At 45.1% G+C, this 18,641-nt stretch overlaps 2 protein-coding genes across 3 annotated transcripts; one reads left to right on the plus strand and one right to left on the minus strand.

The window, feature by feature from the left end:
- The first annotated feature begins 51 nt into the window (after window positions 1–51).
- Window positions 52–1,761, plus strand: LOC115254377 (3-hydroxyisobutyryl-CoA hydrolase, mitochondrial-like). Of its 2 annotated transcripts, XM_029851873.2 has the most exons (3): window positions 52–197; window positions 277–378; window positions 443–1,761. In XM_029851873.2, the coding sequence occupies exons 2-3, from the start codon at window positions 376–378 to the stop codon at window positions 1,559–1,561; spliced, it is 1,122 nt and encodes a 373-aa protein (XP_029707733.2). In that variant the 5' UTR covers window positions 52–197; window positions 277–375; the 3' UTR covers window positions 1,562–1,761. The 2 variants fall into 2 exon arrangements, with proteins under 2 accessions (XP_029707733.2, XP_062702231.1); XM_062846247.1 differs by lacking the exon at window positions 52–197 and having other exon boundaries at window positions 231–378.
- A 5,741-nt stretch (window positions 1,762–7,502) lies between these two features.
- Window positions 7,503–8,854, minus strand: LOC109400111 (mitochondrial import inner membrane translocase subunit Tim17-B). Its single transcript, XM_062846248.1, has 2 exons — window positions 8,386–8,854; window positions 7,503–7,930 (listed from the first exon to the last, which is right to left on the minus strand). Exons 1-2 carry the CDS (start codon window positions 8,702–8,704, stop codon window positions 7,908–7,910), a joined length of 342 nt encoding a protein of 113 aa, XP_062702232.1. The 5' UTR covers window positions 8,705–8,854; the 3' UTR covers window positions 7,503–7,907.
- Between the last annotated feature and the right edge of the window lie 9,787 nt (window positions 8,855–18,641).

Below are 18,641 nucleotides of genomic sequence, written 5' to 3' on the forward strand. Positions count from 1 at the left end.
AGAAAACAAAGGATTTTTCTATTTCTGAGTAAGGCCAACTCAGTCATTGAGTAGAAATTTTTCTCGGTGTATGCTTTTGTGCTTCTGCTTCGCGGTCCAAAAATATTTTGTTAATATTTTATCCGTTGCCTTCCGTGGATAAACAATCCTATCGTCACTTCATCGGCTCATACTTTTTAAAATTTTTAATTTGTTTGGTAAGGAACTGCTATTACTCTGTTACTGCGTGTATATACGGTTAGCAACAAGTTCGATTTCATTCCTCATTCCTCTCAGGTTTGTTGAGTCAATTAGTTTGACCCTTGATTGCTTGATTGCATAATCGCACACATCTCGGCTACGGTCATTATCGCACGCCATTGAACTCTGGGAAAAATGGTATTTATCTCTGTTCATGTAATTTCGTAAGAGCACCACTACTGATTCACAAACATCTTTCCAGTTGCTTCGAAACGTTCAGCGAAACGTGCCGTTGGTCACCCGTGCCATGTCTTCCGGCGCCGAACGTACCGTCATCTGCGAAGATGTCGGCAAAAATGCCGGTTTGATCACGCTGAACCGGCCGAAGGCACTGAATGCCATCAACTTGGACATGGTTCGGCAGATCTACGGAGCGATGAAAAGCTGGCTGGATAAGAAGGGCCTGGTAGTCATCAAGGGAGCCGGTGAGAAGTCTTTCTGTGCCGGAGGCGATGTACGAGCCGTAGTCGAAAATGGACCGGTGGATTCGTCGAGGAACTTCTTCCGAGAGGAGTATCGTCTGAATGCGTTGATTTCCGGATACAAACCGGACTACGTGGCCATTGTGGACGGAATTACGATGGGCGGTGGCGTGGGGTTGTCGGTTCACGGAAAATACCGGGTGGCCACCGAGCGAACTATGTTTGCCATGCCTGAGACCGCCATCGGTTTGTTCCCGGATGTCGGAGGCGGACATTTCCTGCCACGATTGCAAGGCAAGCTGGGTCTCTATCTTGGACTGACCGGCTTCCGATTGAAGGGGAAAGATGTAACGAAAGCCGGAATCGCCACCCATTACGTGGAGAGTAAGGATCTCGAGGCGCTGGAAAAGGAACTGGTCGCAACCACTAATAGCGCAGAAGTTGCAGCAGTCCTGAACAGATTCAACGTTAAAGATACTGCGGAATTCGTCCTGGCCAAGAATATGTCACAAATCAACCAGTGCTTCAGCGGTCCAACGGTCGAGGCCATTGTGGCCAACCTCGAAAAGGACGGAAGCGAATGGGCTCAGAGCACGTTGAAAACGCTCTCGAAAATGTCTCCCACTTCCATGAAGGTGACCAAGAAGCAACTGGACCTCGGGGCCAACTGTGATCTGCGCAGTTGCCTGAAAATGGAATTCCGAATGGCCGTTCACAGTGTCATCAAGAGTGACTTCAAAGAGGGAGTTCGCGCTATGTTGATCGATAGAGACCAGAGCCCCAAGTGGGACCCGGCCACGCTGAATGAAGTTACGGAGCAACAGGTGGACCGGTTTTTCGGACCGCTACCCGACGGCGATGAGCTGGTGTTTGAGGACGAGAAGAAAGCCAACTTGTGAACATAGTCATGGGTGATGTTTATGAGGTGAAAAGGGGGAAAGTTCTATCCAAGTGCATTTACTAGACTTAGGTAAGTTTTTGTGAACTCCGGCTCTATTAGTCTGTTCCATAAACTGACAATCGTGGTGAAGGGAATAAAATTCCCAAAATTTGCGTGTGCCGTATAACTTGCATACTATAAAAAAGTGTAGTTTTAATCATCTGAAATCTCCTTGATAAACTAGGGGCTCTTAGCTTTTGTGCCAAGGACTGTATAGAACTTGTTCAAACTCTAGGACACGTAGTCAGCTACTTTAAGATAATTTGAGGCCAATTTTCTGTCAAACGAAAACCAGTCGATAAGGTTTCACATTACATTATGCGCTTCTAAGACATTCGCTTCGCTGTACACTTGACTCAGCTTGTCGTCAAATACGCGTCCTCATCACACATATTTTTATTTTTTTTAAACAATGTAACATTGATTTGCTTACTCCTCTTATGATAGTAGAAGCTGCCCTGGCTTGCGAGCTCCACTAAGGAAATGAAGCTAAGGCTGTCTTTTTGAGTTCTCTGTTTTTTCTATGCTTAGAGTAGCTCCAGGGATCCCGGGGGTTCCTGATGGCTTCTAAGGATGTTTCAGGGATGTTCAAGCAAAGATTTTCTGAAGGATCTCCTGAAAACCGCTTAAACGCCCTGAATCCCCATTATTTTTTTTTATTTCGTGCCGGGTATTTCCATTACTGCGACCAATATTTTTGGTCTAAATCCCCATATAGCGCCCCTGGAACACCCCTAAAACTTCATAGAACGCCCCATTAACCCTTGAAAGCTCCTAAGACCCTAAAAACACCCTGAAACGCTAATGAAACCTTCTGAAATCATCTAGAACGTCCCTAAAACCCATATAACACTCATGGGCCCCATGAAACTCCCCAGAACGTTCATGGAATACCGCTGTTTGGGCCACTCACCCCCTGCACACACCAGTGGATTGTTATTGCTGCCCAGCCAAATATCTATCCAGACAGTATTACGCAACGCTATACGTTCGACGGCAATTCTGACGATGGACGGACAGTAGATTGCCTTTTACCCTCGCCCATGCTGACCACTACCGTCGACTCTACGAGCGCTGTGATAAACAACATCCACTGGACGATGTGGTCGGCTCGAGTATTGCGAGAGCACAACTCCGTAGCCGATCGTCGTTGTAAAGATTGACGTTACTGATATTGCTCACCAGAGAACAGAGGATGGTTGGATTGAGCTAGTGAACAATATCAGAGACAGTACATCTCAAACCACAACCGAGATCGATCGAAATAATACCCCATTTTTTATCAGTAGTTTAAGCAGTACATAATATACGTAAGTGAATTTGATTTAGGTGTGTAATCACTATATTTCTGCTCTATTTCAACGATGTGCACGCAGTACTCGAATGTCCACGATTGTCTTATGCTGATGACCTTAAGATCTATCTAAGGATCCAATCCAACAATGACTGTTTCTGCCTTTAGCAACAACTCGACGCTCTGGCCAACTAATGTACGTTAAACCGAATGGTGGTTAACCCAACAAAATGCTCAGTCATAACATTCTCGCGAAAGAAACGGCCGATTGCTTTCAATTATGTTCTGCTTGGGACGACACTTGAACGTGTAAACCATGTTAAGGATTTGGGAGTGATCTTGGATTCACAATTAACGTTCAAGCAACACATTTCCTATATCGTAGATAAAGCATCTAGAGCTCTTGGCCTCATGTTTAGAATTGCCAAAAACTTTTCTGATGTCATGTGTATTGCCTTAAATCATTGTATTGCACAATCGTGAGATCGACGCTAGAATACTGCTCTGCTGTTTGGAGTCCTCGTTATAATAATGGGGCAGATTGGATAGAATCAATTCAGCGTCGCTTTCTTCGTTTTGCATTACGAAAGCTGTCGTGGAGAGACCCGTTTTGACTACCCAGCTATGAGAACCGATGCCGACTGATAGATCTTGATCCTCTACGAGTTAGAAGAGATGTCGATAGAGCCTTGCTAGTTGCTGATGTATTTCAAGGAAGAATTGATTGCAGCGCCATTCTTGAGCACGTAAACTTGAATGTTCGTCCTCGACCATTGCGGAACAACGCCATGCTTAGACCATTTCACCGAAACACAAATTACGGGTTGGACGGCGCTCTCATAGGACTACAGCGAGTATTCAACAGAGTAGCTTCCGGTTTTGATTTTCATTTAACTCGAAATATGCTCCGACGAAGGTTTTCCGCTATTTTTGCTGGACATTCCTGATGTTTTGTAACTAGGCTAATATTGTTTCGTTTTTGTATTGATTGTAACTCGTACATAGAAAAATAGGACGCGGACACGTTCAATGCTTCCAGTGAGCTTTTCGCTCTTTTAAGGAAGCACGACACTAGACAACGGACTAGCATGCAACGCCCAGTGGCACAGCCGAAAACTTTTCCTGACAGCTGCGGCGGGAATCGAACCCGCGCTCCTCAGCACGATGCGTCTAAGAGCTTGGTGACCCTAGCCGCACGGCCACGGAGCCGCACAATGTAGTATATATTTTAACACCATAGGGGTAACATCTAGCCTGTATAAATATTTTTAACAATAAACTAGTGTGAAAGAATCCACGGTCCGCCGCGAGTTGCTTGGTGAACGACTACGGGTCCCGTCCAAGGTCGTATATTCGTCGCTGACGCCGTTTAGAGGCCAGGCAAATCCGGAACGGTCATTCGAAGGTGGGTTCTGGAGCCGACAACCGCTAAAACCCCTGAAAAGCTCCTGAAACCCACTGGCATACCCTGGAACGTCGGCTTACTGTTTTTCTTCAGCCATCCTCAGACACTAAAATTTATTACACGAAAATACATTATTTTAACAAAAAAAACATTAATCAACGATCAATTCTGACTATACATGTCAATGGTTGCTCCTCCGTGATTGATCTGAACTGGTACCAGTTGCACTGAGCTTCAACTGAATAAGGGGCTGGGACATTCCACTTATTCTCAAAGTGCAATTTTAGCAGCTCATGCATATTTGATCAATAACGGCGCCGGCCAAGTCCTTATAGTCAGCTGGGAAGGGAAAGGAATGTTAGAGTGTACTGGTTGTTGCTACTAGAGACCGAGAGCACTCTGCGTCCCCACAACCCGCACGGACTGGGGTATTTGTTAGACGGAAAGGATGGGAGATCTGGGAGTCACAGTTGGGTCGGTGATGCGATCCATGGATAGGGGATATTTATAGTGTTCGTGATAGATTGTGTGGTGAATAAGGTGAATAAGGTCAAGCGGCACAGCACGCTTTGGTTGCATAACTTATAGGCGTTATATATACACTGTGCTGTGAGTGGAAGTTGGAAGGGAGGGAAACGACTTTTTTTCAATTCGTTTCTGGTTCTATCGATGGCTATGAACATATGAATATACATGAGTTGTATATGTAGAGAGAAGAGAGAGCGAGAGAAAGTGGATAGAAAGATACAAAGTAGGATGAAAAGGACGGGCCAGGGATTGAACCCATGACCTTCTGCATACGAATCAGAAGCGGTAGCCACTAGACCACCAATCCCGTCAGTTTTAACAAAAAAAAAACATTAATGAACATTTACAACAAATAACATTTTTTCACACCACAACTCACATTTCGATCACTGCAGCAACTTTCACCTCCTTTAAGGCCGCACGGGACGACGTGTTATTTTTCCTATCTTCCCTCTCTTTCTAACAATTTGCCTCGCGATTTTGAAGAAGCAAATATCAATTTCCACTGCACTGACGTAGCTGAAACTTTAGTCGATTGTGCACCACAAGTGAGCAAATGAACGATCAAGTTTCTAGTCTATAATATGAAGTAGAAGTTGAGATTTGCATCTTACTAGCAACAGAGCAATGGCGGACGATTCAACCACCGTCCCGTCCGGCCTTAATGCTGGGCGAACACGTACCTTCTGATGTGGTACGTCATGGTTGTGTTGTTCGTCGTCGATTCTCGTTCTCTCTTCGCCGTCTCTCGTCGGTCGTCATCTGTCGCAACTTAACCACTAGCGCGTTATAGTTTGCGTTAAACGTTCCACACTCACGTTGGAGGTTCACCGTGTTGTTTTCGCCTACCAGCTTGATGTGGAATGTTTCCGCCGGTATCCTGATCTCCTGGTCAGCGATGCGCTCCACAATTTTTCAAAGTTGAAATTGTGGCCGTCGCATAGTGTGTGTTGTGTTAATCCTGTTCTGTTGTCTTTCCGTCTGACGTCATTTTTGTGTTCGTTTATTCGTGTGTCCCATTTTCTGCCTGTTTGTCCAATATACACCTTACCCTTACAGTCATTCGTCCCACATGATACCCACATGATACCATGATGGCGCTCCATTGATCTTCTACGCTTCCACCTTCCGGAATATCTGCAGCACATCCATGACGTGCCGTGTGACGTGCTCATAGTCCGAATTGTCGGAACGAACCTTCGCGTTGAGGTCGTCCATGAGGATATTGATATCACCTTTTGGGATCTTATCTACGACAGCATTCAGTTGACTGTAACAGTTCCCTTTGTCTTGCAATTCGGTAGCATCGGTTGGCGCGTAACATTGGATCACGGTAAGGTTTTGAATCCGTGTTCTGGTCTTCGCTCAGTCCTAGGATCTCAAACTTCATACGGCATACCCCATTGGCTAATTGTGCCAGTTTACCCTTCTGGCCTAGGGTTAAAACATTCCAAATTCCGATTCGTGAACAGATGCTCGGTATGTGCCTCCTCAATCTAGCTGAAGTCAGAAGGACAATAGTGTCCATGCTGAACTACCAGCTAGGCACACAATTCTTAGCTGGTGATCTTTGTCATCGATTGACCCGTGGAAGCATGAGGTAGGAACTTGTGAGGAACAGAGCTATGTTGGACGCTCTTCTTATCGACGCACCGTGTTGCAGCCCAAAGCCTTCTGGAAAACCCCTGATAATCTCAGGAACCCTCAGGGATGCGTCTAAAATCCCACGAAGCACCTGAACCGCCACGTGAATGGAATCGTGCATCTGAAACCCCTTGAACACTTCTGGAACGAATCAGTGACCCTCTACTATACTAAATACTATACTGCCCCCACTCGCATAACTGTCCCATTTGACTTTTCATCACTTTTGAGTTAACGTTATGAATAGTCATCATTTTCGATGTACTTCCAAAAACAATAATAAAAATTATGATTTTTTATGTCAACATGTGAAACAAATACCAAGTCATGAGCGTCCCATATCAAAAGTACCCGCATAACAGTCCCATCATGGATTTTTGTATTACGTAACACAAAACTGAACAACTTTGTAGTGATTGTAATATTTTTTACAGTTATATATTCATGTGCAAAGCAATCTGTGAAAGTTTCGAGATGATCGAAATAGTCTTCAAATTTTGGCGATTTTTCAAAGTTTTATATGGAAACAAGTTTTCAAACTTCAAATGCTGTTTTCTCAATTCCTACGTTTTGCAAATGAGACTGTTATGCGAGTGGGGGCAGTATACTAAACCCCATTAAACCCCCTGAGACGCCTTCAAATCCCCTAAAACTCCGCTTCGAACTTTCCTGCAACCCTCTGGAATACCTCTGGAACGCCCCTGGGACCCTTTGAAACCTTTGGAACGCCCTCGAATACTCCTGGAATATCCGTAGGACCCCATGAAACCTCCTCAAAAATAATGTACTTATCCATCAGAATCCTTCCTTGCGATTAAGTTGAAAGTGACTTTTGTAACAAAACCGAATACCTACTTTATAACTTTACAATGGTGATAAAGTAGTACGATATGTACTATGTTTAGAACATTAGATTTTTTTATTGGTATTAGGGCGGAATCGATACTGTACAAATAGTGTTGCAATATATATATATTATTTTGACAAGAGGGATTTTCTGTCAAAGTCTACGATTTCCTTCAGCAACAGTTTTAATCAAGTTTGAAATAATCGAATTTTATTTGCTCTTAGATTTATATACAGAAAACTAGGTCTAATTTTGCTCATCCGGTTCTGAAAGAAACAGAAAAAAGTTGACGATACCATTCATCGTTCATCGAGAAGCTCAGTAGTTGGAGGAAATAGTTTAGAAAGATTTCATCCAACAATGCCACCGCCCGATCGTTTCGTTCGTTATATTTTATCGGCATCCGGATGTACCGAAATTCGGCGTGTGTTAGCAGAACACTTTTCTTGTCCCCACCTTTGTTACCATACAGTTTCACTAGATTCTATCACACAATCGTGCCTAATCGCGCTCGCTCGCAGTCATCCGTTACAAAGTTCCCGCGGGTTTTTCATCATCACACTATTGGAAAGGGTCAAGCTTCCATTCTAATTGAATCCTTTCTCTTTCCCTGGAATGTATACAAGGAAAAAGACTAGGTCAGTCACGTTCAGGGTAAGCAATCACAGGAAGTTATTTGATGACTGCCCATCGATTACACCAAGGTATCTAGGAGGGATGGTATGATTCGCTTTGCTATACACATGCATACTTCTTTCAAAATAACGAACTCCACGAAGTATCGAATGAGACTACCTACTCTTCTAGATACCTTGGACTAGACTAGAAGAATGAACCTTCCGATCTTGAGTTCAAGCCAACCCGAAACGAACCCAACTGGCCAAACAGTAACGAGAGCCAAAATTGTGAGTACGTCCTTTTTCCCTATCACATTCATACGTCTAGCCTTCAATCGTTGGTCAAAAATGTCCAACTTTAGTTTGTTTTCCTCTATTTTAAAATTAAACTAAAGCCCTACAACGACAAGATGACGACGTTCTTATTGATAATTTTGACCTGACTGACCGAAACCGAATGGCATCGATGAGGACGACGACGCCGATGCCGATGCACCGGCAGCATTCTGCGAGGGGTCACCCAGCGCCGAGGGGTCTTCCACGATCGGCTGTGAGCGGAACTGTTCGGCGGAAATTCTCGTAAACAGGATTCCGACGCCTTCGATCAGTGCCAGCAGGACGCCACCGATGATGGCACTGCCGGCCATAGCGCCGACGCCATTACGTGCCGCCAGGATTCCTCCGGTGGCCGCTCCGCTGATGATCGAGTTCCACGGGTCTTCCTTCTTCCGGAAATGCACCAGGGTGCAGTCGATTGTGCTGAACATACCGCCCCAAACTGCGAAATTTCCTGCGATGACCGGAGAGCGAGCCTTGATGGCCGTCAAACTGCCGACCTGTAAAAGAAAACAGTGAGTTGAGTGAGGTATGAGCGGAAATTCTCAGGTGCAAATGTTGAAGCAATCATTGATATACGTAGCTTTAATGATAATTCAGGAATACATTTAGTTCTTTTCTAACCACCACTAGTATGGAGCTGCAGGATGAGAACCAAAAGAGATGGCCTGTTTGCAATAGAGGTGGCTGAGCAGCGGCTTGTCAAGATCATCGACATTGGGTGGTCCACTCCAGTCCAATATAAGCAAGAAGGACTATAAAACGGCTCTGTTGCGACTTCGTAAATCGATTGACGATGCCAAACAAGATCACGAGAGAATCATAAAAACTGCAGCAGCGGCAGAACCGGTGAAAGCAGAGGTTATGAAGTCTAATCAGACGGGGGCCTTCGCTTTCGCAGGAAGCCCAAAAGGTGCGGAGCTGTCTGGCGGTGGCCGCAAAGTTAGGCGGATACTAACCCCGAAGGTCGGCAGTAATGCCGGCAAGTCAGACGCCAGCCAGGCGTCCCGGAAAGCTGGGTAGGGTGGGTCTGAAAAGAAAAATCTGCCCGTCCCGGATGGAAGGAAATAGGGAGTTGCGACCGTTGTAAGGTCCTCAGCAACCACAGAGTAGGGCGAGGGCGAACCAAGGGGAGGTATCAGGTATCAGAAGGCCGGCTCCAGAGGCACGTTATCCTCCATTTGGGACATTTGTGCCATCGCCAAAATAATAGCCTATTGCATCATCTACCTGAGGGAAAAGGAAGGAAATAAGGATAGGGATGGGAATGAGGACAGGTAGGGAAATAGGAAAAGTACCCTGGAAGAGGATACTAACGCATAAGCGTACCACAATGGGTTCAAACAGCGCCCTGAAAAGGGCACTGTAATAACGCATAAAGCGAAAGAGAGCCTATAGCTCTTTACCACAGCGGGTTAAGAACTACAGAATATCCTGAATATTCAGGTCTCTGAAGTCAGTTTCACTTAATAAGGCTGCGGCCAGAGTGGACGCGTCACGCGACGCGACGCGGTGCGGCGCGTTTTTGACGCGGCTTCCAACGCGGCTTGATAGCCACAGTGAACGCGGTGCAACGCGTCTGTTCGTAAAGCAAACTGAAAAGTTTTCATAATTTCCTTCACCTTTGCACATGAATACTGACCATAACTATTTTATTTATTAACTACTAGCTGTCCCGGCAAACGTCGTACTGCCTGCCTACTGCGTTTTTTGACATGCAGCTCCGTAGAAAAATGCCCCGCACAATGAAATTTCAAACTTTCTCGTTTTCGGTGCTTTCCCGGTCGATTTTTTCTAATTCTTTTTTCGCACGAACACGTCGGAGCCCTGCACGAATAAAACACTGAAAGAATGGTGCAGATTCGTTGGCCCGTTTCCGAGCCTATTCGTGACATACAAACACCATTCCATTTTTATTTATATAGATTTTATTAAACTGACCATAATTATGTCATCTTTCAAAATACAACAAACGGTGAGAAGTTTTGATAAGATTTTTTGGATATTGGATCACTTCACACCATCAATGTATAATTTCCAACTCGGGTTGCAGAGACAGATTGTGACAGGTTCGCCTTGACAACCAGTAGCACACAATCAAAGTGAGCTGTCTCCTCTCTATCGGTTTAAGGGTCATAATATTTCAAAAGTTTTCTAGAGGTTTTTGATGAAAAATTTCCAAGAAATATGTGATTATTGTGCTCAACCTAAAATTAAAAATGAAACATTTATCTAAATTTACCTTCAAATGCTATTTACTTCTGATGATTCAAAAGAGGTGTACATTTGGGACAATGATGATTCCCTAACCTCAAATCTACTCGTCCTTTAGGTACAAATTTTGAAATTTTATGAACAACAAGATTTAACGTATACAACAAAAGCTACCACAGGGTTGTATACGTTAAAAAATGGCGCCCTTCGTTTATTTTTAAACAGCAAGGCAATCGAACAAGTTTGTTAACTCAAAATAGTATATTTTTATTTTGAAACTATTTTTTAAGCGTGCAGCCCTAGTAGAATACTTTGAGATAGTAAAATAAACGAGAGGGTGCAAACGCCTTTTTGTGCATGAAACATGGTAGGGCTAATGTGAAAGCTCTGCTTGTAATGGGTGTAGAATGACACAGATTTCGATTATTTCCGTTAAGTCTTTAGTCATAAATTCAAAGGAATTACTGATTTTGATTCACAGAATAGGTGATAAGTGAGGTTACGAGACGCCACCGGATAATAAACATGTGGTATTATTCATGTTAATATTTTTTACATTCACATTTAAATGCATTTGAAAAACAATTTCGTAAAATAACCGCCATGATTTGGTAAAAACGGACGAAACCCACACAAAAATACAAAATTCTCCGCGCGAACCGCGTGACTTCCGCATCAAAAACAGTGCATGCACTGTTTTGTCGTGCGTCGTGCGGCTAAACGCTTTCCGCTTCGCATCGTTCCGCGCGCACTCTGGCATGTTATGATTGTTTTCCCTGTATTCCAATGAACGGAGTTCTGCCGCGCGTCGACGCGCGACCTGTCAAATGCCGCATTGCACCGCGTCGCGCCGCGTGACGCGTCCACTCTGGCCGGCACCTAAGTGTTTACCGAATACTCGGAAACGCAGTTGCGCAAAAACTGGACAGTTACATATCAAATGATACGAAGTTCCATAATCGGATTCACAGCTATCACATGCAAATGAATCAGCTTGTTGCATATTCGCCATGTGATAGCTGAGTCGGCAGTGGCCAGTCAATGCTTTGACCAGAATGCTGCAATTCTGCTTTGACAGATTTGTAAGATACTTCGCCACCCTTGGAGATGGCTCAGTACAATACAATTTGGTTTGACGACATGATTCCAAACTCAGACTTTGTCTTGTGCTCGTATTGTACGGACGTTTTTTGTTTTTCCTACTTTCGTGCGCGCTATTTTAAAATCGTTAACCGTCTCTAAGTGTTGATTACGTGTTTGTGTGACACTTGTTTTTAGTGTTAATTACTGGAGTACCGTAGCAGGACTACGGCTGTAATTAGCATACTATTTTTAATATAAAAGAACGGTTTTTATATTCTCTGTGAGATCACGCGCGGTCGAAACCCCAAGACCCCCTTATCCCAGTCTCAAAAGGGAAAGGGGGCAGTGCTGTGTGGGACATTAACCGAAGTGCGCTCTATACAGAGGCAAACAGTGAGAAGAGAACTCATTACGGTGTAAAATCGCCTTCAAAAAAAAAAAAACCCTGTGCAAAGGAAAGGCCTCAACTGTGAACTCGGTCGAACTCTATCGATACAATACCCAGTGTCAACTTTCCCCTCCCGGTGAATAGCGAATCGGGAAATAAGGTGAAAGTGTTGAGAACGTTTACCTCCCCCCCACGCAAGGTGTAGGGGACCGAAGATCATACAAGTGAGAGACCGCCTCGGTCGCGAGTGTGATAGTGTAGTTTTTGGGCGAAGCTCAGAAAAGCGGAAAACAACTCTTGTGAGCAGATTACGAAGAGAGAGCGAGAGAAAAAGAGAAGTAGTAAATTGAGTGCTAAGCCGGTGGCCTTTTTTCCTTTGACCAGGCAGTGGTCCTCAACCGTAGTACATTGCCGCCCATCATTGAATATCTCTCCCGATCGGTTCGTAACATACTGTTTCTGGTGCTGGTAGTTAAATCCTTAAACTCACTCGGGGTCTCGCCGTAATGGCGACGGGGCTAGGGGGACCCCGTTCGGGGAACGGCCCCCCTCACCCAAGTAGTAGTGGATCTACCGTAGAAAAGAAAATAGATGGAAGCCACACATGCGCGACGTTACCGTCATTTATGGATCCCCACGGTGTCCATGGACAGCTTGAAATTTTAACCCTTTCTTTCCCACAAAGTTTTTTGACATTTAAAAATAGATAAAATGATTTCTGAAAAAATCACCAGAACAAAAGATGTATAGTTTTACTCCAAAATATCGTTAGAAATGAAAAATTTGATTTTTTGGATGGATCACCTGTGATCCATTGGGAAGATGGATGCACTGAATTCACATATATAAATTTTGTTTTTTATTTGTATATTGTTTTTTTACAAAACTATATATTCATAAATCGTCTATTAAATCTTTAATTCATCTCGAGATTCTTATCTAGCCCTTCTGTAAAACTTAATGAAACTTGTCGGACTTCTTGCAGTTATCATAAGTAGTTATTCGGACATGATTCGCTTCGAATCTATGGATTCTCTCCTCGTACCATATAAACCCTCCTGGATTCATCTACGACTTATTGCCGGCGCTATATAGATTGCATTATATGAAATAATGACATTTTTACATGAAACCCTATTAAAAATGAAAAATATCTTGAATGTAAACAAACATGCTAACAAGGAACAGGTTAGATCAGGAAGGATAAAAATGACCTTATGTTCCCAATGGATCACTGATGATCCACATGTTTGTTCATAAAATTAGTGTTTTATCGTCAACTTGTTTGTGAAACGGTATTTTATTGTGCTAATATACATACTGTAGGGCATGCTAGTATTTTTTTCCGTTGAAAATAATGTTCATGTTTCGGAATATTGAATATTCAAATATTGTTTGAATTAAAATAGAAAAAATACCGACTTTCGCTTAATCATTTAGCTCCAGAACAAAAACGAGCAGAAAATTTTTGACCAAACTTGGCATAATAGTTCATTAAACATATACAAACATCTGACGAAAAAATGGGAATGATCTAACTTATCCTGTATTTGTATGAACAGTGCAAAGTAGTGGATCACCTGTGCTACCATGGGAAAGAGAGGGTTAAGAATTCAAGGAGTGGATAAGGCACCTCTCCCCGATGCGCCTTTTTTGATTCGGAAATCAATACAAGCTTTCTTAGGAAGTCCAATCGAAGGTGCCTACCCAGAGGCAAATGGGGTGACCTATGCCCTCAAAGTACGTAACCAGAGGCAATTCAACCAACTATTGAAAATGACCCAGCTCGTCGACGGTACTCCTGTGGAGGTTGTCGAACATCCCGTGAAAAATGTTACAAAGTGTGTGGTTAGCTGCAGGAATGTTGTGAATGTGACCGAAACGGAACTCCTCGAGGAACTCTCCGAACAAGGTGTCAAAGCGGTGCACCGAATTACAAGAAGAGAGGGAAGTGATAGGGTCAACACACCCACACTGATTGTCACCATCCGAGGCACCAATAAACCAAACATTCTCGATTTTGGCTACATTCGTTGTAAAACACGCCCCTATTATCCATCGCCAATGATGTGTTTTAATTGTTGGGCTTTTGGACACACTCGCCTTCGGTGTAAATCTAATGCTGTTTGTGGGAAATGCTCTGGGAATCATCCGATCCTTGAGAATGAGAACTGCACCAACAACAAATTCTGCGCAAGATGTGACACGAACCAGCACAGTATTTCAGACCGAAGCTGTCCAGGCTACCAGAAAGAAAATCAGATACAGCGAATAAAAACAGATCAAGACGTATCATACCCGGTAGCTCGAAGGATTTACGACAACGCCACTAATCAAAGATCATATGCCAGCGTAACTGGTAGCGATCGCGATCGTGAAATTGAAGCTTTACACAAAAAGATTGACGAGTTAATTCAAGCTGTAAATGAGAAAGACCAGCGAATCTCTCAGCTTGAGGCCACACACCAAGGTCAAACTAATGTTTTGTCGAGTCAAGAATCAACCGCACCGCCTGCGGTCAGCTAAGAATTAAAAAACATGCTTAACGCCCAAGAGGAGAAATTCCGTAGAATGATCAAAGGCTTAATGGAAACGAACTTGCAACTGCAAAGAGAAGTCAAGGAGCTCCGTGCAGCTGTCCATCCAGCGGTTTCTGCCACAGTCGTCTCCCTTAGTGAAGAAGTGAATATCTCCGATGAAATGCCAGCCGAAAAAACAGATGATGAGCAGAAAAAAGGCAACGAACTACAGCCTGTCATCGATCCATTGATGATCACACCGGAAACCAGTATTTGTGTACAAGATTTAACCTCTGATTCTTCAGAATCCCCCCCTTCGCCAGACAACAGCCCGAATCCCAGAAAATTGAACAGTACTCCCCGACCAACCAGATTTTCGCAAATTTCAAAGCCAGAACCTAAAAAATCCGATTATCCCAGCGCAACCAAAACTGCAGGCCAAACTCCTAAGAGGAACGCGAAAGATATGAGTAGCAGTGATCAGCTTACAAAGCAGCACCCGAAGAAACAAAGAGAAGGTGCCTACACCGGCACCACACAGAAACTGCGACGTTAACTGAACACACCATGTCCCCTTCAAAAAATGCACTAAATTCGACCCCCACCGAGATCGCATCAAAGAAACTGTTTCCGAACATGAGCAGCCGGTGCCTCGACGAACCGGACGCTCTACCCCAACCTGAATTTTTGAACCAACCCCGGTACCTGACAAACCAACTCGACGAAGAAACCTATCTGTGTACCAGCCCGAGTAGTCGGGGCGCCTCTCGACTGGAAGCCCTCGCCCGACCAGCACGATTGGAACGACCTCGACACTCGATCGTTGGACCAGTTAGCAACGGTAAGAAGAAGAACCCAGCGATAGCCCATGGTAGCCTTGGCCCCTCCAGTGCGGACGTCTTCCCCACACCGGAACTGGAGAACACCCCTTGGCGCCATGGGAAGTCTGGAAGAGGGACGGAAAAGGGTTGTCAAACCTATACCCCTGAGGACGACGAGGGATTGAAGCTCCATGAAGATACCGGGACGCACAAAAGAGGAAACTCTTGTTCCCCGCAGGACTTCGTGGGAGACAAGATCGCAGCACCAACCAACTCACAATCTACAGTTTTTTGCGACGTCGGATCATCCTTGCCGTTAGTGGGTGGCTCACCCCCACCTGCTATTGGTCTGGCTCTGTTTCGTTCGGCAAACACCCGAACAATTCAACAGGATCTTAACGAAGGCACATCTGAAGAATCTGAGTTCACAAATCCAATTGCATTGACCACAGTAGACCACCAGAGCAGTCGAGACACCTCTCGACTGGAAGCCTTAGCCTCACCAGAAAGATTGGAACGACCTCGGCACTCGATCGATGGTCCAGTCAACGATAAGGAAAAGAACCCAGCGATAGCCCATGGTAGCCTTGGCCCCTCCAGTGCGGACGTCTTCCCCACACCGGAACTGGAGAACACCCCTTGGCGCCATGGGAGGTCTGGAAGAGGGACGGAAAAGGGTTGTCAAACCTATACCCCTGAGGACGACGAGGGATTGAAGCTCCGTGAAGATACCGGGACGCACAAAAGAGGAAACTCTTGTTTCCCGCAGGACTCCGTGGGAGACAAGATCACAGCACCAACCAACTCACAATCTACAGTTTTTTTGCGCCGTCGGATCATCCTTGCCCTTAGTGGGTGGCTCACCTCCACCTACTACTGGCCTGGCTCTGTTTCGTTCGACAAACAACCGAACAATCCAACAGACACTCAACGAAAGCACCTCCGAAGATCCTGGGTACAAACATCCCGTTCTAGCTGGCATGGTAGACCATATCACTCCTGCTTTAGACGAGGTTTTCTCTTGCTCCTCTGCTGAAGTAAACCAATCGACAACGATCCTCAGCGATGATTGCTCAACTCATTCCGAATGTTCTCCAGCACTCCCAAAAGCAGAAAATTTCATCTTACAATGGAATATTAATGGTTTTTTCAATAATCTGGGAAGTCTCGAGCTCCTTATCCACGATAAGCCTCCCTGGGTGTTGGCTCTTCAAGAAGTCAACAAAGTAAGTGTAATTCAAATGAATCGCACGCTTGGTGGAAAGTACAGATGGACATTCAAACGAGGGAATAATTTTCGACATTCAGTGGCTATAGGCGTCCTGCAAGGGATTCCTTTCAAAATTCTAAACATCGAAGCTGATCTACCGATCATTGGCGTACGACTGGAGAACCCCATCAACATATCAGTGGCCTGCTTCTACCTTCCATGTGGCAAGATTATTAACTTTCGGGAGAAACTGCAAGAAGTTGTTAATGCAATGCCAGAGCCAAGAGTTTTGTTAGGAGACGCAAATGCGCACCACCTTGCCTGGGGGTGTGACCGCTCGGACCCTCGAGGAACCACACTAATAGACATTGTTCACGGGGAAGACATGATCACTTTGAATGACGGGTCCCCCACATTCTTCAATGGTCGTTTCACATCTGCTATTGACGTAGCTTTTGCCAGTCGTTCAGTATTAGCTAAGCTACAATGGTATTGCAACCGAGACACCTGCGGGAGTGACCACTACCCTATAAAAATTGTTATCGCTGCTACATCCCCTACTACAACGCGTCGACCGAGGTGGCTCTACAAACGGGCCGACTGGACGGCCTTTGAAAACCGCATCGAAGACTCCATTCGAGAAAACTCATTCGTTTCAGTGTCCGAACTCATATCAATGCTGCACTGTACTGCAGAGGCGTGCATTCCCAGAACGAGTAACAAACCAGGAAGGAAAGCTCTTCACTGGTGGTCAGAGAGTATAAAATCAGCCGTAAAAGCCCGAAGGAAAGCTCTACGAGCAGCCAAACGGCTACCACCGAATCACCCCGAGAAGGAAAATGCTATGAACCATTACAGACAACTTAGGAATGAGTGCAGACAAAGTGTTCAGTTCGACAGCAGCCAAACTGAAGAAGCGTCTAGCAGTGGCGGCGACAGTGTGCACCATGAGAGCTCCGCCCATCCAACCAACGCCGAACGAACGACGACGACGAAGCGAGTGCTGAACAGCAAAGCGACGACAATAAAACCAACGGCCGAACAGCGATCAGCGTCAGAATTCTGTCATCCGTCGTCGAGACTACCACACAGCAGCGAAGCCGAAGCAAAGGGAGCTATAGCACGTGAAGACCGCATGAGACAACGAGCAGAGCCGACCGACGCGACGGTGCGCCAATAGCGTGATCGGCGCGTGGCCCCACCCTCGTGCGGGCTATAAATATAGTGCGCATCGTGGCAGCAGATCAGTTTTACGCGAGCCTCCGAAGAGTGAACATCTGTTATAAGATAAGTGAAGAGAAGATGAATATAGTGTAGTTAAGAAAAGTTCTCCAGTGTTTGTCTTTCAACCAGCGCCCATCCGAAACATCCCTGATTCCACCAGAGTTATTCGGGATTAATTTTCCTCTGAGTTATTTGGAGATAATTTCCTGAAGTTATTCGGAAATCAATTTTCCACTACAGCCTTTATCAAGGCTTATGAGTTGTTCAGGTTGCTGCTAGCAGAGGCTAGTCCAGCTCAACCACCGAGGCTTCATGAGGCGAAGCCCGGCCAACGTGCGGCCATCATCCTGGGAAGGAACGCGAGGGTTCCTGCTCCCACCCGGCTCGGTTGCTGAGCGGAACGCGAGCACCACAACGTAGCCAGCGCAGTACAGTCCACTGCCATCCCGTACACAAAGTATTCGAGATGCTAAGCGATCCAGCTGGGAAAATTTCCTTGAAGGTATTAATGCCTCGGAATCAACAACCTACCTATGGAATAAGGTCAATGCTCTATCTGGGAAACGGAAAACCGCCCCACCCATACTCCGTCTACAAGGAACGACAATCACTGAAACCCCAGAAATAGCAGAAGCCTTAGGAGGATATTTTGCCAGCTTAGCCGCTATCGACGCCTACGATGAAAACTTCAAACGCCGTATGAATCCTTCCCAAAATTCTATTCGGAACTTCAGGGTACCAATCGATCTCGACAGTCTCCCTATCAATGAACCGTTTTCGTTCGCGGAACTTCAACATGCCTTGAACTGCTGCAATGGGGAATCAGCCGGACCGGATGAGATTGGATAACCCAATCATCAAGCACCTGTGGCATCCTAGAGACTGTGAGTTCCTTGGCATAGGAGTGAT

Source organism: Aedes albopictus, chromosome 1 (assembly GCF_035046485.1).
Source record: "Aedes albopictus strain Foshan chromosome 1, AalbF5, whole genome shotgun sequence".
Classification (NCBI taxonomy): Eukaryota; Metazoa; Arthropoda; class Insecta; order Diptera; family Culicidae; genus Aedes; species Aedes albopictus.

Excerpts from the sequence above, each read along its gene's own strand:
- LOC109400111 (XM_062846248.1), bottom strand. The coding sequence starts at position 8,704 with ATGTTCAGCACAATCGACTGCACCCTGGTGCATTTCCGGAAGAAGGAA. Across the intron at positions 7,931-8,385 it reads ATCGATGCCATTCGGTTTCG|GGAAAGAGAAAGGATTCAAT; the intron begins GTCAGTCAGGTC and ends TATACATTCCAG.